Here is a 19,905-nt window from a genome sequence, read left to right as displayed (position 1 = left end):
TATAAACTTTGATAATTAGATTAAATATAATTCTAAACTTATTTTAATTTATAAAGAAATATAATTTTTTTTAATAACTGTTATTTCAAAACATAGGACACAAATTCCTATATAATGATAAATTTGTTCTGTACCTTGTCACGTCTATCTTATATCTCGTCTATATCTTTAATATATACAGGATATATCGCTGATAATTAGCTTTCTCTTGCTTTCCTTTTCTATATTTTTTTTTTAAATATAATAAAAATATAATAACATATAAATATAAGATGTAGTAAAAATGATTTTGATTCTCTAATTTTTATCTCATATTATCTCATATCTATAATTTTTTTTATTATTTATTTTCCTTGTATATAATTTTTTAACAAAATTTATACTCTCAAGAAACAATTATAATACGACATCTAATTATTTTTATATGTCTTTTTCGTTTAATCTTTAAAAATTTTAATATATATATATATATATATATATATTACACTTTAATAAATCGCAGAAAATATATTAATAATAATTTTTATGTAATGTTTAATTTTAATGAAATAGAAATAAAATGAAGAAACAGTGGAATTCATTCGATACTACATTTTATTAGAGCTAGATTAAAAAGTCTATCGAAAATATGTATATACATGGTTGAAAATGATATGATGTTAAGATAGAAAAAAAAGCAAGAAATAATTTGATGATACTGCGTGATTCTTATAATTTTCCTTTGTTTTCATAAAATAACAAATGAGGGTGAGTGTCAGTTTTCACACCCGCGACTCGGCAAGATCTCTTTCGAGAATGTAAAAAAAGAATAGAATGCGAAACCGGTTCCCATCTTTGTATAGGTGCCTGCCTTCGCGCCTCACCATCATTCTTCACATCTTTAAACAAAGACTAAATACATTAGGATTATAGATAGCAAATAAATATTTATCTTACTATGAAAAAAATATTATTTATGTTAACAATATTTAATTTTCTACATTGAATATTAATCGAATTTTCCTCTTGTAATTTATAACTTTAAACATTTAATATTTTTTTATTAATGAAATTTATTAATAAAATAATAGTAAATTAATAATTAAATAGATTAAGATTAATCTAATTAAACTGATAATATAAACTAATTTATTATGACAAAATGTTATTCATTTTTATCAGTTATTGTCACATTTTATATTGTATAATTAAAATTGAAGACAATTAATTTTTCTATTAGAAAAGAACAGACAAATATAAAATCAGATAAAATATATAAATTAGAATCATTTCAAAGAAAACAGCGTATCGATAATTCTAATTATAAAATATTATTTTCAGTGAGATATATGGTCTCTGAAAAAAGTTAAAAAAAATTAATTTATTTACTTATTTATAATTGATTAAAAAAATAAATTGGAAATAAAAATAGTGATCGATTGTGCAAAATAGCAATATATAGATCGTATAGAAACGAAATATATTCAGTGATTCCTTTATTGTTTGTTCTTTGATTCGTGATTTATAATCTATATCTTATAAATCTTGATCAGCAAATTTTCTTTGATCGATCTTTGATGACTTAGATATATCTTAGATTTGACTTTTAGAAATAAGAATAAATTTAAATAACAAATATTATTATTCTTAACAAACATATTAAATTCACACGACTAAAAAACAGAAAACAATAATTCAATCTGCAACAAATTCATTCCTTTTTCAATATTATTTTTTTTTATCGTATTTATTATGATTTAGTATTCAAGTACAAAATTATTAAAATAATATTTTTATTATTATTACATATTGATTATTATCAACATCATTAATGTTACTTAATCATTCATTTATTTGTTAAAATAAATAAAATGAACAAAAATACTATTTATAATAAACTTATTATATATACATGAATTGATTTCATACTATATATATATATATATATATATATATATATATATATATTTTAATTTCAAAATCATCCATTGAATTCAAAAATTTCGAATTGATGTGAATCTTGCACATAAAATATAAATCAATAACTACTAATATTTTTACAAATATTCATGATATATTATTTTGCAAAGATTTTTTTAAATTTATTTATATTTATTAATTATTATAACGAGAATTATATATCGATTATTATAATGATTATAATTGTTGATTTATTGTATGTATTAATGGAAAATCTAAAATTTCATAATTTAACATCAATATGTTGCGATTATTTATATATACATATAAATATTCAAGAAGACAAGCATTGTTCGGTCGGAAAGATTCAATGAGTTGATAAATTAATAAATTGATCAATAAAGCTGATGATTTCTAATTCATTGTACTCTATATTTCATAGTATATATATATATATATATATATGATATTACGATATCTACTTTGCCTCTTTATCTTATCCATATAATTTTTCTTGAGCAAGCACATTTATGGTGCTTTGATCAAACTCATTCTCAGTTCTTTGCGCTTGCACACGATATAATACCGCTTTTACATGTATCTTTTATTAGACGTATATGTATATATGTACACACAAATTATCTGAGTAGTATACAAATGTTAAGTATAACGTATAACATTTTTCAATCAAATTTATTTTTATCTATATATATTATCATAAAGCTGTTAATCTTATTTTTGAATCTCCTTTGTAATTGTTATTTTTATTATCCCATTCATTTACAATTCTTATTCGATATTTACATATATTATGTGTACACAATTTATGCATACAAATGAATTTGATAGACAATATAAACGAATTTTTAGAATTCTTTTATATTTGTAAAGTATATTTTAAATATATTATAAATATTATAATTTTATCATAAAATAAATACTTCTATTATCAAATTTCATCAATAAAAATTTATATTAATTATGTAATATTTAATATAATATATTAAATATTTATAACTATAATATTGTATATTTTATCTTATTATCGAAATAATATTTAATCCTGTTTGCAAATTTGAAAATTTATAAAAATTTATGAAATATTATCAATTTATTTAGAAAACTTATCGGATATGATATATGAATGGTTTTTCGAATAATGTGTACAGTCTCTAATTTTAATTGTTCTTTTACAATAATTAATCAAATGACAAAAAAATTATAAATATAGATTTTTATAGTGTAAAATACATAAACTACATACCTTTTTAATAGATCATTGTTTATTTTTCGTTACTTTAAATTTTTTCTTCTAAGTATCAGAATTATAAACATATAATCGACGAAAAGAAAAAGAAGAATGAATAAGAAGAAACATCTTTGAAACTACATTCGTCGCGGCATAACGGCGCCCATAGGGCGCCGTCGCATGCTCCCTACTAGTTGCAATGACAATACAGGTACGTAACTTTAAATATGAAATGTTAATAATTATATTGCAAAAAATTTATAATATCATTTCAAAAGTATAAAGAATAACATAATAATAGGATTATAATAAGATTATAATGTATAATAAGATTTAGTGATATGATAAAAAAATGAATTAAACAAGATATTGAATAAAATATATACAAATATATATTTTGGTCAATAAATTTTTGGTCCAATATATATTAATTTTAAATGACCAAATAAATTAACTGTTAATTTTTTAAAATGTAAGTTGTTATATTTTTGTAACGATAAAAAAATATATCATTAAAACTGAGAACAAAATATATTGGCTCGTACTTATATATAATAGTAAACGTATGATAAAATTTGATTTGAGTGTTATATCGATATCTATAATTTTCATTGATTAATTGTATTTTGAACTTCATATTCCAACTCATATTTCTTTTAATTCAATTATACTACTCGATTATATTAAAGATATTTCCGGGTAACGAGAATTAAAGATACACTGCTGATATATGGATATATCTTTGTTTCTTTCTTTTAGGTAAGCTCAAATAGTTGTCTTTGTTTAATAACCGAACTGCTACACGATCAGCTCTCCAATGAGCTGTCAGTTCTTTAGAGAACCAACCGTAGAATGACGGAAAAAGCCGAAGCTGATCAGCCTGCGCTTTGCGACCGACGCGTCTCGCCCTACGTCACAGTGAAGTATGTGCTCTCGGATGTAGAAAATGGCTGCGCTCTTTGCTACCCCAGGTCGGTGCGGATGTAAATACGGCCTGTGGATCAGCTTAGGAGTGTTTATCGCGAAATTTATTTATGGTGAGTATACTTGTGAATCATTTTACAATTGTATATACAAGATGTGTTAAATGAAAAGTTACAGTGTGTGCAATGTACCAAAGGATCGATCTGATGCGGATTCCCGACGTGAAAACGATTAACGTATGCTATTGTTAACCATTCCTTGCCTTTTACTATACAAATATGTATATAATTTATATAATACTCTGTTCTTCCTATCCTTTTTCCCTGGATCTCCCGCCCTTCTCTCTTTCCCTCCTTCTCCTCTTCCTCCTCTTCCTCCTCTTCCTCCTCCTCCTTCTTCCTCCCTTCTTTCCTCCCCTCTAATCTTACACATTCACTCATTCTTGATTTGATTAATGTTGTTTCAGCACTACTTTTTCTTCTAACATATTGACAACAAACACATGAGTTGCTTTTGAATGTTTTGCAAAAGGTCATATTATGATTTCAATCTAATCTTGTTTTTAGAAAATCTTCTTAAACGAAAATGAAATAAATTATGATTTAGTGCTTCCGCGATATATTATAATTTTTTTCAAATGCATCTATGTATGTTCTACGTCTAGCTCATTTATAAATTTTCGTAAACAATTCGAACTTTCGATGTACAAACTGTAATTTATTATGCAATAAGTATATTTTTATAAAAGAAGTCTCTTATACTAAAGAGAATAGTGTATATTCTTTCTTATCCTTGACTCAAAGAAGAGAACAGGCTGAAAAAGAATGAGAAATAAGAAAAAAAAGGTTAGGCGTTAAGGTTAAGAACTGAAATATCAACGATGTTGTTTCGTCACTTTTGTAACTCTGAAATTCCCTTTGCAATGCCTCGATCTTTTTCTGCTTTATTTTTCTCTTTTTTACATTACTCCCATATTTGAATAGTTGTTTAACTATCAACTTGATTTGCTTTGCTATAATAGTTGTCTGTTTATCCGCAATTTTTTTTTTTTGCAAATTAATATAAATAAATATCATTTCATCTTTTTAAAATTACATAATTCAATTTTAAAATTCATTTATTTCTTTTATAAGAAAATTGGTAAGTCGAAATACTCGTTGACATATTCAGATTTTGTAATCTATGTTAGCTCTTAATAGTATGTTTAAATATATAAAATATTCCATTATATCATTTTTCTATAATTTGTATTATTAGTGTTAGCATTATTTTTTCTAATCATATAGATATTATATATATATATATACATATATAGGAAATTTCCGAAATTATGGTCCAAATAGTCAAGTGAAAATTTTACGTACAAAAATAAATTGATTAAAAATAATAAGAATCCATTTCTTTTTTTATATATTTATATAAAAAAATGTACGATTTCATAAATAATTGTCTTCACATTTTTTATATCAATTATTGTAATTATTTCGTTATGAAATATATTATCTAAATTGAGTCTTAATTAATTTAGTAATATCATTAATATTAAATTTATATTTGCATTGGTAATAAGTTCTTCAAAAAAATACCATCTTTATTGATAATAAGATCAAAAATTATTTTTAATTAAAAATTTTAACTCATTTTAATTCTTTTCATTGATTCTTTGAAAGATATATTATATTTATATAATTATATTATACATGATATAATTATTTAAATAATTTGTTTTTGATTGAAATACAATATTCAGAAGCCTGGCATCATCATATAATGCGTGTGTGCGTGCGTGCGTGTGTGGTGTGTGTGTGTGTGTGTGTGTGTGTGTTTGTGTGTATGTAGGGATTGTGCATAAATATGTAAATATACATTTGTCACGTGCAATCTCTCTATAAAAAAAAAAAAATCTACAAAATTTTCTGAATTATTATTCATATATTAATAACATCATAATTTATTATAAATTAATAAATTTTTTAGATTTAATTGAAATTGTTTTTTATTTTTATTTTCCATTTTGTTTATACTCAATATTATAAATATTGCAACATATTATAGGGATAAGTTTTTAAGTACATTTTAAATGAGAAGCAAATTTAAATAAAATTTTCTAAATTTAAATAGAAAATTTTATTTTATTTAAGTTTCTAATACTAATCGATTTTTATGCTATCTATTACGTTGTATATTTTAATAAGATTAAAATATAAATATTAATTATATAATAAAACTTAATAAAGAAATATATATGCATATATATATATATATATAAATTAAAGAAACTCGTAGTCGATTCGATCGAATGAAAAGTTGTGATTCAATTTAATTTTTTATTCGCCCATTTTGAATTACATCAAAAATATCTTATTAATAATGTCTTTTTTTCATTTGTTCATTGATCATCATGAGTTCTTCGTTTGTTATTTTTATTGTTACCAGATAAACAAGGATAGAAGAAAAACGTGATCGCACTTGGAAACTATTGTAAAGTATGTATTATCACTTTTGGATGTTATCGGATAAACAGACATCACTGATTTCTTTATATAATGGAATCTATATGGCATTTGCCATAAATTAAAAAGTAGAAAAAGACATGATTAATGTCTTGTGATTAATGTTAAAAACCAAAAAATTGCTACGTATTTTTACATTTTATTAAGATTATATCTGTAATTGATTTTTCAAGTTTATGTTTAAAATAATGCAATTCAGTTCATATAAAAAATGAAAAGCACTCAATCATTGTTACGCAAAAGGAATTTTTTTAGCAACAAAATTTTTTATAAGATACATTACGTATTTATTTTTACCAGTAATATTATGTATTTTTCTAAAGTATAAAATATTTTTAAATTTATTTGGACAAATTATTTTTATTAATATCCAAATTACTTTTAATTTTTATATTATATTAGCAATATTTTTTTTATGAGTATCATTTTTCCAATAAATTTAATTATTTATGTTTAAAATATTAATATGTACTTTTAAAAATATCATTTCTTCTTTTTTTAAAATTTCATCTTTTGTCTTCCTTATTTTAATACAATAAATTAACAAAGAAAAGAATAAACGTTATTTACATATATACATAATATATAGATATATGTTTGCATAATATTTTATCAGATTATTGTGAAAGATAATGCAAAAGATATGTTGATTTTATTTATTATAAAAATTGATGTAATTATTCTAGTAATAGAATTAAATAATTATTCTTTTATGAATATCATTGTTATTTATAAATTAAAATTCATCTTTTTTTTTTATCATTTTTATGAAAATATATTTTAATATATATATATATTTAAATTAATTGAACTATATTTAATTGAACTATATTTTATCTTTATCAAACTTTATAGTATAAATTTATAGCAAAAAATATAATAATAATAATCATTATGATTATATATATAATATAATCATTTAGTCATTATTTATATATATTCTAATGTATATGTTGTTGAATAATTGAGTTTTATTATCTTGTCTTTATTAAGTTTCATGTGTATGAATATAAAAGATATAATAATAATTATTATGATATTAAATAGTTTGTTTTGTTTATTTATTAACTATTTTATGTGTAATAGTGAATTAAATTAGTTTTTTTTACTTTTCAGCATTGGGAATTACTTGCTATTGTGAAGGACATTGTCCAGATGATCGACAAAATGGAACTTGCGAAGGGAGACCTGGTGGTCATTGTTTCAGTGCGGTAGAAGAAGTTTGGGATGCAGAATCAGGAGAATTTGTGCCAGAATGGTCATTTGGCTGTTTACCACCAGATGAACAAGGTTTCATGCAATGCAAAGGATATCTTGTGCCACATTTACAAGGAAAAAATATAATATGTTGTAACAAGAGTGCATTATGTAACAAAGATTTATATCCTGATTATAAACCTAGAACTACAACAGTACCTAATCCTATGGCTATAGCATCGGGTGCGCCACTTATAATATTGACTACCATTTTGTCTATATGCTTAATGGTAATTTCAATAGCTATGGTAATCATATATCATAGATACAGAAGAAAAGAAAGAGGACCTTGCTTAGTGCCTTCTCAAGGAACACTTAAAGACTTTATTGATCAGAGTAGTGGTTCTGGATCAGGATTACCTCTCTTAGTACAGCGAACTATAGCTAAACAATTAGCCTTATCTCAATGTGTTGGGAAAGGACGATATGGTGAAGTATGGCTTGCAAGATGGAGAGGCGAAAAAGTGGCAGTGAAAGTATTTTTTACATTAGAAGAAGCATCTTGGTTTAGAGAAACTGAAATTTATCAGACAGTTTTAATGAGACACGATAATATTTTGGGTTTCATTGCGGCTGATATTAAAGGCACAGGATCTTGGACACAAATGTTACTAATTACAGATTATCATGAAAGAGGCTCGTTATATGATTATCTACAAACTACTGTTCTAGATTATCCTAGCCTTTTAGCAATATGTCTTTCAATTGCTTCTGGTATTGCTCATCTTCATACAGAGATTTTTGGTACACGAGGGAAGCCTGCTATAGCTCATAGAGATATTAAAAGTAGAAATATTTTAGTAAAAAAGAATGGTGAATGCGCAATTGCAGACTTTGGTTTAGCAGTTAGATATATTAGGTAAATATATGTATTTTAAACTAAATAAAATAATTGCACTTGCATTATATACAAATTATATGATTGTAACATTTTATTTTTAGTGAAAGCGGAGAAATTGATATTGCACCTAATACACGAGTGGGTACACGCCGATACATGGCTCCAGAAGTTTTAGATGAAACTTTAAACACATCTTCTTTTGACGCTTTCAAGATGGCAGATATGTATTCTGTTGGTCTCGTACTTTGGGAAACTTGTAGAAGATGTATTACAGGTGGCAAAAATTCTATGGTGGAACCGTATGCTTTACCATACCAAGATGTTGTTCCAAGTGATCCAGACTTTGAAGATATGCGGTTAGCAGTTTGTGTAAAACGATTACGTCCAATAATACCAGCACGATGGGAAAATGATTCAGTAAGTATAAAATTAATCATATTTATAGATATATTCTGATAAAACATATATATTAAAATTAGATATTTGTTTTTTTGTTATAGATTCTATTTGCGCTGAGTAAGCTTATAGCTGAATGTTGGCATGCAAATCCAGCCGTTCGTTTAACAGCGCTGCGCGTGAAAAAGACAATATCAAAATTACATATTGACAATGCTATTAAAATCGTATAACATTTGACGATATTCGTTGGATGTATTCTATCTTATCGCTAATAGCTAAAAAATAATTTCTTCCCTTGTAAATAACCCGGTGTATATAGATTTATTGACAGACTGCAAGCCTGAAGACTGAATAATAAGATTTAAAAATACGTAAATACGTATGTATGTGCGAATGTACTGTGATGAAATCAATCATGACTGGAGAAGAAAGAAATTATGAATGAATGTGTATATCTTTATTGTTAATAAGTAAATGCGATGAAACATGATAATGTTTTAACGTGTTTTATTATATTATTTTAAAATTTGAATGTAACCAATGATGGCCACTACTTAGAAAGAATAACTTTTCTTTTCTTTCAGTTTAAAAAAAATACAAATATTCTAATCTCTAAATACGTATAAACATAAAATGGAGATATTTAAAATGAAATTAATCGTAAAAATTTATTTAAAAAAAAACGCAAAAATCATTTTAATGATAGCATTTAAATTTATCACATCCATCCAGTGTTATAAATTTATATATATTAAAGTTCCACCATTAACAGAATTATGTTAATCTTTATACATATATTACTTAATATATCTTTGAGATGAAAAATACAATACTAATTGTATAAAATAATTTTAATTGCAAAATGAGATGTCTTGCAGGATGTATGAAATTTTATGTTGTTTATAAATATAGCTCTATAAATTTAATTTTTACCATAATGATGTATTAAATATATATTGATTGTAAAATATAAATATGTGAAATATTCTTATATGTCAGAATGTTTCGTATTATAAGATAAATTTTATTAATATTCAACATTCATAAATTTCTTCAGTATGCTCATTATTAAATTCTAGTTTTGAAAATAGGAAAATTGTCTTAATTTTTCTTTTTTATTAATACTAATGTAATTTTCTATTACATTGAATCCTCTTTTATAAATATTTTTCCTTTATATAATTCCGCGTTATCTATATTTATCGTAATAAATATTAAATATTAATTTATATATAATTGATAAATTAAATATATAAATTTTGTTTAAGAATGATTAAAATTATTTTAATTTTTAAATCCATGTTTTATTAATACAATACAATTTTATATTTGAGAGAACTTTATATAATATAATTATAATTTAAAATAATATAAATATAAATATTTAAATATTTTGCTGAAAATATAATCGATTTGGTCAAGTTTGATAATAATGATTTAGATTTCATTAAAATAATGAAATTTACAAATATATTTTAGAAAAATTTTCAGTAAGAATTGTCAAAAAATAATTATGGATAAGCTCTGAATATCAATTTCAGATTATTTCTCTCTCTCTCTCTCTCTCTCTCTCTCTATATATATATATATATATATATATATGATAATATCCCTATTAAATATTCCCTATTAAATTTCAAAATAGTTAAATTAGTTATATATATACAATAAAGAAATTTATCTTTTATTATTTTTTTTATAAGTACAAATATAATATTTTTTTATAAATAAAATAGATCAATTAGAAGAGTTCATAGAATAAAATAAAATAAAACAAAAAATTCATTGAAAATATATTAAATATCTGGAGTGCAAAATCAATATTCAGTTGACGCATGATTCAATGATCATAATGATAAAAAATTAAATAATAATATTACAAGAATTTGAAATATAAGAAAATTTAATTATCAAATTAATTATCAAATTGTGATGATAATTATTATTTGTATTGTATTGAAAGTATTTCTCGAAAGTATTTTATATATAATACATAATTAAATATATAATTCAGAATTTATAAATTTTTCTTTTTTTAAAGTAATATAAAGAAAATAAGAAAGAATTCATAATTATTTCTATTTTAATTATATAATATATGAAAATTATTATTTTATAATATAATTTTTTGTAATATATATAAAATTTAAAAAAATTATAATCTGCATGTAGGCGTACATACTAGTAATATTAATATTTAGTAATATTTAATAATAAATAATTTTGTTTTCATCAGTTGGTACTTTTGAATTTTGCATCGAAAGAGACGCTATATTCTATATCTCACTTCCCGATCTGTTTCGATCCGCCATTTTTTTACGTAGGAAAGCGTGTGGTTTGGCATTGTGTTTTGTCGAATTGCTTTACGGAAATACTGACTTGGTAAGTATTTTAATACTTTCTAAATATTTTATATATAATTTCTTAAATGAAAAGCATCATATGAATGTAAAAATATCAGTTATATACTTGCATCAATGAAATTATGTAGTTATATTTCATAGCGTCGATACGCAGATATCCGAAACACGCCATTTCGCGTTTTCTAGATTTCCAATAATAAATTCATTTTACAAAAATGTTCAATTTTTTTCAATTAAGAATAAAAAATAATTATTAGTTGATAGCATTGTGATGCATTTATTGTTAAAATATTTTTATATATCTTTGACAAATATTAAATACTTTGTCGTGTTATATATATATATATATATATACGTTGATATTGTACATGTGATTACGTTACTAATTTAGTAGAATTTAATTTTTATCACAATAATTTTCTATTCACTTACTATTTTATATCAGTGCATAAAAATAATATAATAATAAACATATGATATAGATTTATTTCGTAAATCAATTATATATTTTATGGCATAATGTATTTTATTGTTGTATTTTATATTTTTTTGTAATAGTTTTCTAAATATTTATAATATTCTGAGAATTAACACTGTGATATACACAACATAACCATAATGATATAATAATTTACATATTGCAATTGTTGACTGCTTTCAATTCAACGAGAGAATATAAATCGTGATAATTACTATAATTTAATATTGTCGAAGGATTTAAAAAAAATAATATATAAATATATTAAAAAAAAAAATTTATAAATTATATTATACATTTCGTTCTATTCAGTTTGCCAATAAATGTCATAATTTTTCAATATTGTGAACAAATACTCAAAAAATAAAAAATTTAATTATTTCTGTTTTATGAATGATAAAATATAATAATATTCATTACAATAATCATTAGAATAGAATTCTCGCATACAATTCATTCGTATTATTTGAAAGTACGTTCATGGTAAGTTTTTGAACGCACTATTCTCACTGTTCGCTGTATTGCAATTGTCCGATAGGGGTCACTACATACTTCGATTCTCGCGCACCAGCGGACGCAGCAAGTGAGACGCCATTGTTAGATTGCGTTCTCTTGTGTAAAGTCGTGTATCTAATATCAACGTTGGTTAAATTATTCGTTGAAAGTAGCACGCAATAATCTTCGGTGAGTGTGAAAAAAGTATATAGTCTTTGAATATAAATTTATACACCGTATTTGAGTTGGTGATCATTATTATATTATTCACATTTCCTAGATTTGGTGCGCCATTTCAACAAGGTCGGTACGCTTTCTGTATTACGTATTTTATAACGTATTTAATAAGTATTTATTTTCTGCTTACATATTCCATTATTCTATCAAAATAGAAATTAAAAAATTTGTACTTTCTTATATTCGAAAATTTCGAAGTTGATTCTATTCATTATAATTTAGATATAAAAGTTCAGAATTCATCAGAATTTATGACCTTCGAAATTCGAAATGCTAGATCGTTAGCAAAATGGTGGAAAAATGTGCGCTGTGAAAAGTATCTAAAACAATCGCGTCGTTATTAAGTAGATAAATTTTTATAATTTTTACTTGATTCTAAATAAAGTTATTTTTGTTTAAATTAAAATATATAAATATGATATTTTAATATATTTCAATTTAATATATAAAATATAAATATTTTAATATATATATTATTAATATGTATCAATATTAATATAACAAAATATATATATATATATATTTAAAATTATATATGTTTTAATATATATATATAATATATATTATATTTAATATGTATAAAAATCATATTGATGACGATAAATTAATTATTCATTGGAAATATGTTGTGCAATATAATTTTAAGAAATAAAATTAATTGTATTATAAATTATTACAAAGATTAAAATGTTTAATTAAGGTGGATGTAATATTTTTTTATTTATTTTATTTTTTTTATCTCAGTATATATTTTTATGTTCAAAATATTGTATATACATATATAATATTTTAAATGTTTTGTTTTTGAAATTAGGTTCTAAGACGAGCCGAAAATGCCGGGTTTTAGTAGTGTTGGCACGTTCAAAATTTTCATCGGTAATTTAGCCGATAAAACAACAAATGCTGATATTAAACCATTATTCGAAAAATATGGAAAGGTTGTAGAATGTGATGTGGTGAAAAATTACGGATTTGTGGTAAGTTTCCTTCATATCATATATCCTGAATTAATATAATCATTTTTAGTTAGAGTTTTTTTTTTCTTTTGTCTTTTTCCTTCTCTTCCTTCTTTCCTTTTCTTATAAATCTGTCGGATAATTGTATCTTGGCCCGAAAAATTTACAATTCTTTAATTTGATTAACGAAAAAAATATTTTATGATATAATTTTCAACAGCATATGGAAAACGAAGAAGCAGGAAGAAATGCAATACAAAATTTGAATGGACATATAGTTCATGGTCAGGAGATTAAATGTGAAGCTGCAAAGAGTCGTAAAGGACCTAACACACCTACAACAAAAATATTTGTTGGCAATCTCACAGATAATACAAAAGCGCCTCAAGTGCGCGAATTATTTGCCAAGTACGGTACTGTTGTAGAATGCGATATCGTGAGAAATTATGGATTCGTCCATCTAGAAGCAACAGGTGATGTCAACGATGCCATCAAGGAACTCAATGGAAGAATGGTGGATGGTCAAGCGATGAAGGTTCAAATTTCTACAAGCAGAGTACGACAAAGGCCAGGAATGGGAGATCCTGAACAGTGCTATCGATGCGGTCGCGGCGGCCATTGGTCCAAGGAGTGCCCGAAAGGAGGAATGGGAGGAGGACCAGATAGAAACGGATACAGAGACCGAATGTTTGGACGCGATCCGTATCCTCCACCGCCGCCACCACCGTTCCTTCGGGATCGGTTAATGGGTGGTGGCCGCTTTGGAGTAAGTTAATTTTTTTTTAAGAAAATTTAATTTTCTTAATAACTATTGATATCAGAAGCAATTTTAGTAAAAAGGGAAAGAAGACAAAACAAATAATGAAATAAATTTATACAACTAATCATTCATGCCAATATGCTTTTTTGTATTTATTACAGGATTACGAAAGCTACTATGACAGGAGAGGCTTCGAGGACACCAGGGATCTCTACGAGAGGCGGTTTACGGGTATGACAGGGCCCTGTGACATGGGAAGTTCCATGTGCGGGCTTGACTTTCCACCAATGACAATGCCACCTCTACCCCCAAGACGAGACCCAATGCCTCCTATGCCTCCTCTAGGTATGGGATCCATGCGCGACACTGGCTTCTCCCGTGGTAACGAGTATGGCATGTTCAGCCGCCGATCGCCCCCTCCAAGTGGCAACAATGGCCGGTTCAGGTGAGTAGAGCCAATGCATTGACTGCCCATTCGTCCGACTTAACATTGTGAACGTTCCAGGCTGGATTAACAGCTCATGCGAATTGGGGTTCGGCTATTCGTCGACATTTAATAATATTTGTTTTTTATCGTGTTTTTTCTTCTTTTCTCTTATACGTATATTCTCGATCTCATATGTCTTAAAAATTTATCTGTTTTAAGTATATATATATATATATATATATATCAATTATACATATATGTATGTGTATATATATATATATATATATATATATATATATATAAAATTCTCTCTAGATTACATCGTACATTCGGGTTATTATTCCATTATTCGAAATTATAATAAAAATTTTCATAAAAGGCTAAAGTTTCCGTTTCCGTATTTGATCGTTAGCCCTTAATTTTACATTATTATGTTTCTTTTCAGTTTCTTTCCATTTGTTTCAAGTACAATATAATACAATATGTATACAATCGTATATATGTATGCATGTATGCGTCTCATATGCGCGCGATAAGCATACATATTGTACATATTGTAATACATAATCATATTGTGTATATTACACATAATTTTTGTGTGTTGCATTGCACAGTTAAAACAATAAATCGATAATCCAATCCATGTAGAGTGTCGACCCGATGCCCACATGAGTGCAGAGTCTGTGTAATAAAATGCTAATATGTATCATGACGCTTGGACGTTTCTGTACATTCTAAATTTCAGTGCACCTCAGGCTGCGTACCATCTTTGTCCATGAATGCGGGCAACCCTAGAGAGACAGTCCCGGGCCAGCGGTCAAGTCGTGCAAGAGTAAGTCTTTGACCACTTTTGTTAGCGAGTAGTCACACCTCGTTCTTGTCGCTGGCGCGTTGTACATCAGCAGCTTCTATTTTCCTCGGTGCCAACAAAATCCGGGTCTCGACTGATCGTACCTTGAACATGTCGACTGCTCTTCTAGGGATGTCCCTGTTCATAGACTCTCTTGATCCATGGCGTTAACTGCGAGATTGGCCTGTATGTCTCTCATAAATCCTTTGTGTTTCAAGCGCTCCTTATTACGTACATCACTCAACCGGGAGTGGCGCGGAGGCCTGGGATGAAGAAACGTTCCTAAGGAATGCGAACTAGATTTCTTGATCGCACTACCGCGAGCCAGGATGCGATCCTACAATTCTAACAAACTCTCGTACGCTGTAGATAGAAAAGAAAAGAAAAGAAAAGAAAAGAAAAGAAAAGAAAAAAGATGAGATGAAATGAAAAAAGGGCTGGCGCGATTTTCAGGAACGGCGCCTATCGATTATCTTTGAAATGTCTCGTAAGTAGAAACCAGCTTTCCAGACGCATTGGACAGTAAGTTTGATATCGGCGTTTGTAATAGTTGTTAAGGCCAAATTCATAGATATGCTTCGGAAACATCTTATTATTTTTTATATCAGTTTCAATGTATATTTAATTCAAATAATGTTTTAAAGTTTTTCAATCGCAATTTTTGAATAACCGATAAATAAATAAATAAATAACGTAATTCATGAAATGTATCTCGGAAAGATACAGCGTCAAAAATAATTTCGAATTATACAAATGTTAAAGAAAGGGAAAAAAGCAAGTTATGATATGCATGTAGTATTTCAATAGTTTTTTTTTTATTTTTATTTTTTTTTTATTTTTTTTTATTTTTTTTTTTTTTTTTTTTTTTTTTTTTTTTTTTTTTTTTTTTTTCTCCCCTTTTTGAAATATCGTAGGAAGTGCGTACTTTCCATGTAATTCGTTTTTACATTTATTATAGCAAAAAATTTGTTTCATTATTTATTATCTCTATAATTAGTACGATATTATTTTGATTTTTTTTCCTTTTTCTTTTTTTTTCTCACTTTTATCATCGGTCATAATTTTATTACGTTTCAACGTTATCGCGCAAGAAAAAAAAATAAATTTTTTTTAATCAATTTAAAAAGTACACGCGGAATTGAATGAATATATTGATTTATCCATGAAAATTTCATGAAATCGGTCTCGTGTATTATGATAATAATGCGAAGAAATGTATAAAAAGTTATAAAAACGTGTATACACATTGACATGTTATAATCATCTTTGCATATATACGTACGTATACACATAAAATATATATGAACAAAAATACATATATATTCGTACAGAGGACGAAAAGATAAAAAGGAAAGTGAAAGGGGGAAGGGAAAGGGGAGAGAGAAAGAGAAAGAAAAAAGAGAAAAAGAGGAAAAATTTATTTCAAAATTATGATCCATACTTCTCGAAGCTGACTTCTACTCACGAGGTTCAAAGCTTTTCATGTATGTAAATCCATTCACAAACTTTCAAATAGAAAACAGAGTTGATTGAACTTTTCAATCTTTCTGAATACTTTGAATTTGTTGTTGCATGTAACCTTATTATCCTACATGATCCCAGCCTGGGCTGCAAATGGCTCGTTACGTTCTGATTATATAAACTGAAAATCGCATGGGTTAAAAATCCAGTCTAACGCTGCCTGCCTTATATGACTGGCCAAAAGAAGAAAAGAAAAAAAATAATCCCATGTTCTTATCACTGCGAATTTTGTATTATGCATCCATTTATCAATTTGTTTTCTTTCTAGTAAATGTACCTCGTATATAAAATAAAACGGATAGAAATACTTGGTTATTGCTTGCATTTAGATATTCTGAATATAATTTAATAAAATTATAAGTACGTGTAGTGTACACATACAGAAACACATATACACGCACAGCATATAAGAAAATAAATATAAATCGAATAAATGATTAATTGTTCGATTTTAAAGTGATAATTTTACCCTTTCGCATATTTGGTTAGCGTGTGAATGCACATTATTTGCGCAGGTTTAACATATATTTTTGAATATACATTTGCACAAGTATTTTTCTAAATCAATTCTTCGATACGATTTATGATTCATTCCCGCGATATATATTTCAATCAGTTGTGTACTTAGATGTGAATTTCGATAGATAGATAGGTAGTTAATTATAGATAGTAGTTGTATGATATACGCGAGCATATACGTTTCCATTTTTTCTATAAATATATTTTCTTCTCTTTTTACTTCCTATGATCGTGTGCATCATTGGTCGATAGTAGTGTCTTCATTTATTTTATATATATTATCTAAACGTAAAACTGCCTATAAAATAATTTTTTTCCAAACTATTTTTGACCTTTTCTTTAACCATTCTTTACAGTCATATTAGGCAGCACGCGACTATTTTTCTTGCATTGTCATTATACAGGGACTAATTCACAAAGTTAAGCCTTGGACAAGGGAGCAAGTATGGTGTATATATTGATCTTTGATCATTCGTAGATTCGATTATTTATTATAACGCTGTTATAGTAGAGGCATGTACGAGGACTTCAGCCGAGATTCATTTGAAGAGCGTAGGTAAGTAGACGTGTCAATTCCGGTTAAAAATTGATTCACACTGAAATTGTGTGTCGAAACGTTTCCAAGTATTCGATATATGTGTATCTACATATATATATATATACACACATTATATGTATATATATATGTATATGTATATATATATATTGTCATTTTAATTAACTCTCTGCTCTCTTCTTTGTTTATTGCGATCTATTAAATTGCCTTTTATATTGCTCTCTTATTATTAATTAATTATCAATAAATTCGTAATTCATATCGAATTAAAATTTAATAATAAACTGTGAAAATGTGTAAGTTATGATCGTATTATATTATATGTTTATCATATTTTGTCTATTCAAATAACAATGGTTAAAAAGACAATTACACTGGATAGTAAAAAGATAGTAAAAGAGGCGAAAAAAATGTGTACATTTTGCAAAGGAGAGACATATGGAGTGTGTGCTCGTTAAAAAAAGAAAGAATATATGTATATTTATTACATATAATTAATATATATATATTGTAATTTAAAAGTTTCAATAATTTTTGTTGGCAAAAAAATACGATATTAATACACGTTGCCAAGAATAATTAGCGAGAATAACGAGGAAGAACGTACTCATTGCGATGTTTCACCAAATATTTCCTTATAAGTGATAATTATCTTTTCCCGTACCTTTTAAAAATGCATCATTTAAATGTTTTCTATGTGTCGGTACGTAGATTGTACGATTTGTTTATTTTTTTATAATATGACGTACCATGTCTATACGACCCTTGTCTACTTACCTATCCGCCCTTTTTTTTGTATCTCACAAGTTGTTCCTCTCTTAGCTCGTGTGGTTTTTTTCCCCGATCTCTTTTTTATCGATCTCGTATAACTGACGTAGATTAATTTTGGTTACCAGACCGGGATTACGAGGGCCATCGCCGTCGCGCCGGTTCGCACCATACTAAATCGTCGCGTCGGGCTCGGATCGGTCTCTGTCGGTCTGTCTGTCTCTCTGTGTGTCGGGTCTGTCTGTCGCTAGCAGGAAGCCTCGGGACCGAGATACTCTTGGCCGTCTATGTCTGTCGATCTGCACGCGCGAAGATCCACCATTCGCCCGTTCTATCGGGAAAACATGTATTCTCCCCGTAATGCGCTATTTAGACGAGAATCCTTCGCCCATCCTCCTAAAAAGAATATGAAAGAAGAAAAAAAAGAAACGGATTAAATAGCAAACAAAATGAAAAATATTTTATCGAATTGCAGGTTTCTTTTATAATTCTGTCACCTTTCCCTCTTTTATTTTTTTTTATTTTTATTTTTCTTTTCCTGTTTCTTTCCTTTTTTTCCTTCTTTCCTATTTCCTTATACATACAACACACACACATACACACACACACACATACACACACACAAAATTCCTTTTGTACCTTCTGTTCCTTTATTCAATTAATTTTATATATTACATATTCAGCTTTCCATTTCGGTCCAAATTACTTACAATTAATCAAATATTATATCTGATATAATTTGACGCATATGTCCATTTGAGAAATTGTCAAATTTTCATCTTTTGATGTAAAAAAAACTTTGTTGTAGCATCGTCCTGCCAAAAATTTTCAATTTGTATTTTCAATTCGTAATTATATAATGTTAAATTATTAGCATTAAAATATTAGTATTA

General features: G+C 26.3%; 2 protein-coding genes and 1 long non-coding RNA gene across 21 annotated transcripts in view; 2 read left to right on the top strand and 1 right to left on the bottom strand.

Annotated features, from left to right (window-relative positions):
• Positions 1-580: 580 nt before the first annotated feature.
• On the bottom strand, positions 581-3,356 carry LOC102655179. Its single transcript, XR_410331.3, has 2 exons — positions 3,164-3,356; positions 581-878 (listed from the first exon to the last, which is right to left on the bottom strand). It is a non-coding gene; the product is annotated as an uncharacterized LOC102655179 (long non-coding RNA).
• A 672-nt stretch (positions 3,357-4,028) lies between these two features.
• LOC408442 (bone morphogenetic protein receptor type-1B) lies at positions 4,029-9,575 on the top strand. Of its 3 annotated transcripts, none has more exons than XM_006565621.3 (5): positions 4,042-4,185; positions 6,509-6,558; positions 7,702-8,701; positions 8,785-9,100; positions 9,184-9,575. In XM_006565621.3, the coding sequence occupies exons 3-5, from the start codon at positions 7,881-7,883 to the stop codon at positions 9,310-9,312; spliced, it is 1,266 nt and encodes a 421-aa protein (XP_006565684.1). In that variant the 5' UTR covers positions 4,042-4,185; positions 6,509-6,558; positions 7,702-7,880; the 3' UTR covers positions 9,313-9,575. The 3 variants fall into 3 exon arrangements, with proteins under 3 accessions (XP_391989.2, XP_006565684.1, XP_006565685.1); XM_006565622.3 differs by lacking the exon at positions 6,509-6,558 and adding an exon at positions 4,244-4,308 and having other exon boundaries at positions 4,074-4,185; XM_391989.7 differs by lacking the exon at positions 6,509-6,558 and having other exon boundaries at positions 4,029-4,185.
• A 1,744-nt stretch (positions 9,576-11,319) lies between these two features.
• Positions 11,320-19,905, top strand: part of LOC551446 (RNA-binding protein lark) — a 12,569-nt gene continuing 3,983 nt past the window's right edge. For 2 of the 17 annotated variants that reach the window (XR_001705502.2, XR_001705501.2), the window contains exons 1-6: positions 11,326-11,464; positions 12,462-12,607; positions 13,470-13,632; positions 13,832-14,377; positions 14,533-14,816; positions 15,544-15,630. Coding sequence is in view for 9 of the 17 variants with exons in the window: in XM_026444952.1 (XP_026300737.1) it covers positions 13,489-13,632; positions 13,832-14,377; positions 14,533-14,816; positions 18,197-18,248 (1,026 nt within the window). In the remaining 8 variants the exon portion in view is untranslated. Of the gene's footprint in view, positions 11,465-12,461; positions 12,608-12,698; positions 12,722-13,469; positions 13,633-13,831; positions 14,378-14,532; positions 14,817-15,543; positions 15,631-15,866; positions 16,185-18,166; positions 18,249-19,122; positions 19,482-19,905 lie in introns of those variants that run through there. The other 15 variants (XR_001705508.2, XM_016916128.2, XR_001705506.2 and 12 more) reach the window with 14 other exon arrangements.

The sequence above is a fragment of the Apis mellifera genome, linkage group LG14 (genome assembly GCF_003254395.2).
Source record: "Apis mellifera strain DH4 linkage group LG14, Amel_HAv3.1, whole genome shotgun sequence".
NCBI lineage: Eukaryota > Metazoa > Arthropoda > Insecta > Hymenoptera > Apidae > Apis > Apis mellifera.
Note: the sequence above shows the minus strand (reverse complement) of the source record. Positions and strands in the feature narration are given on the sequence as shown.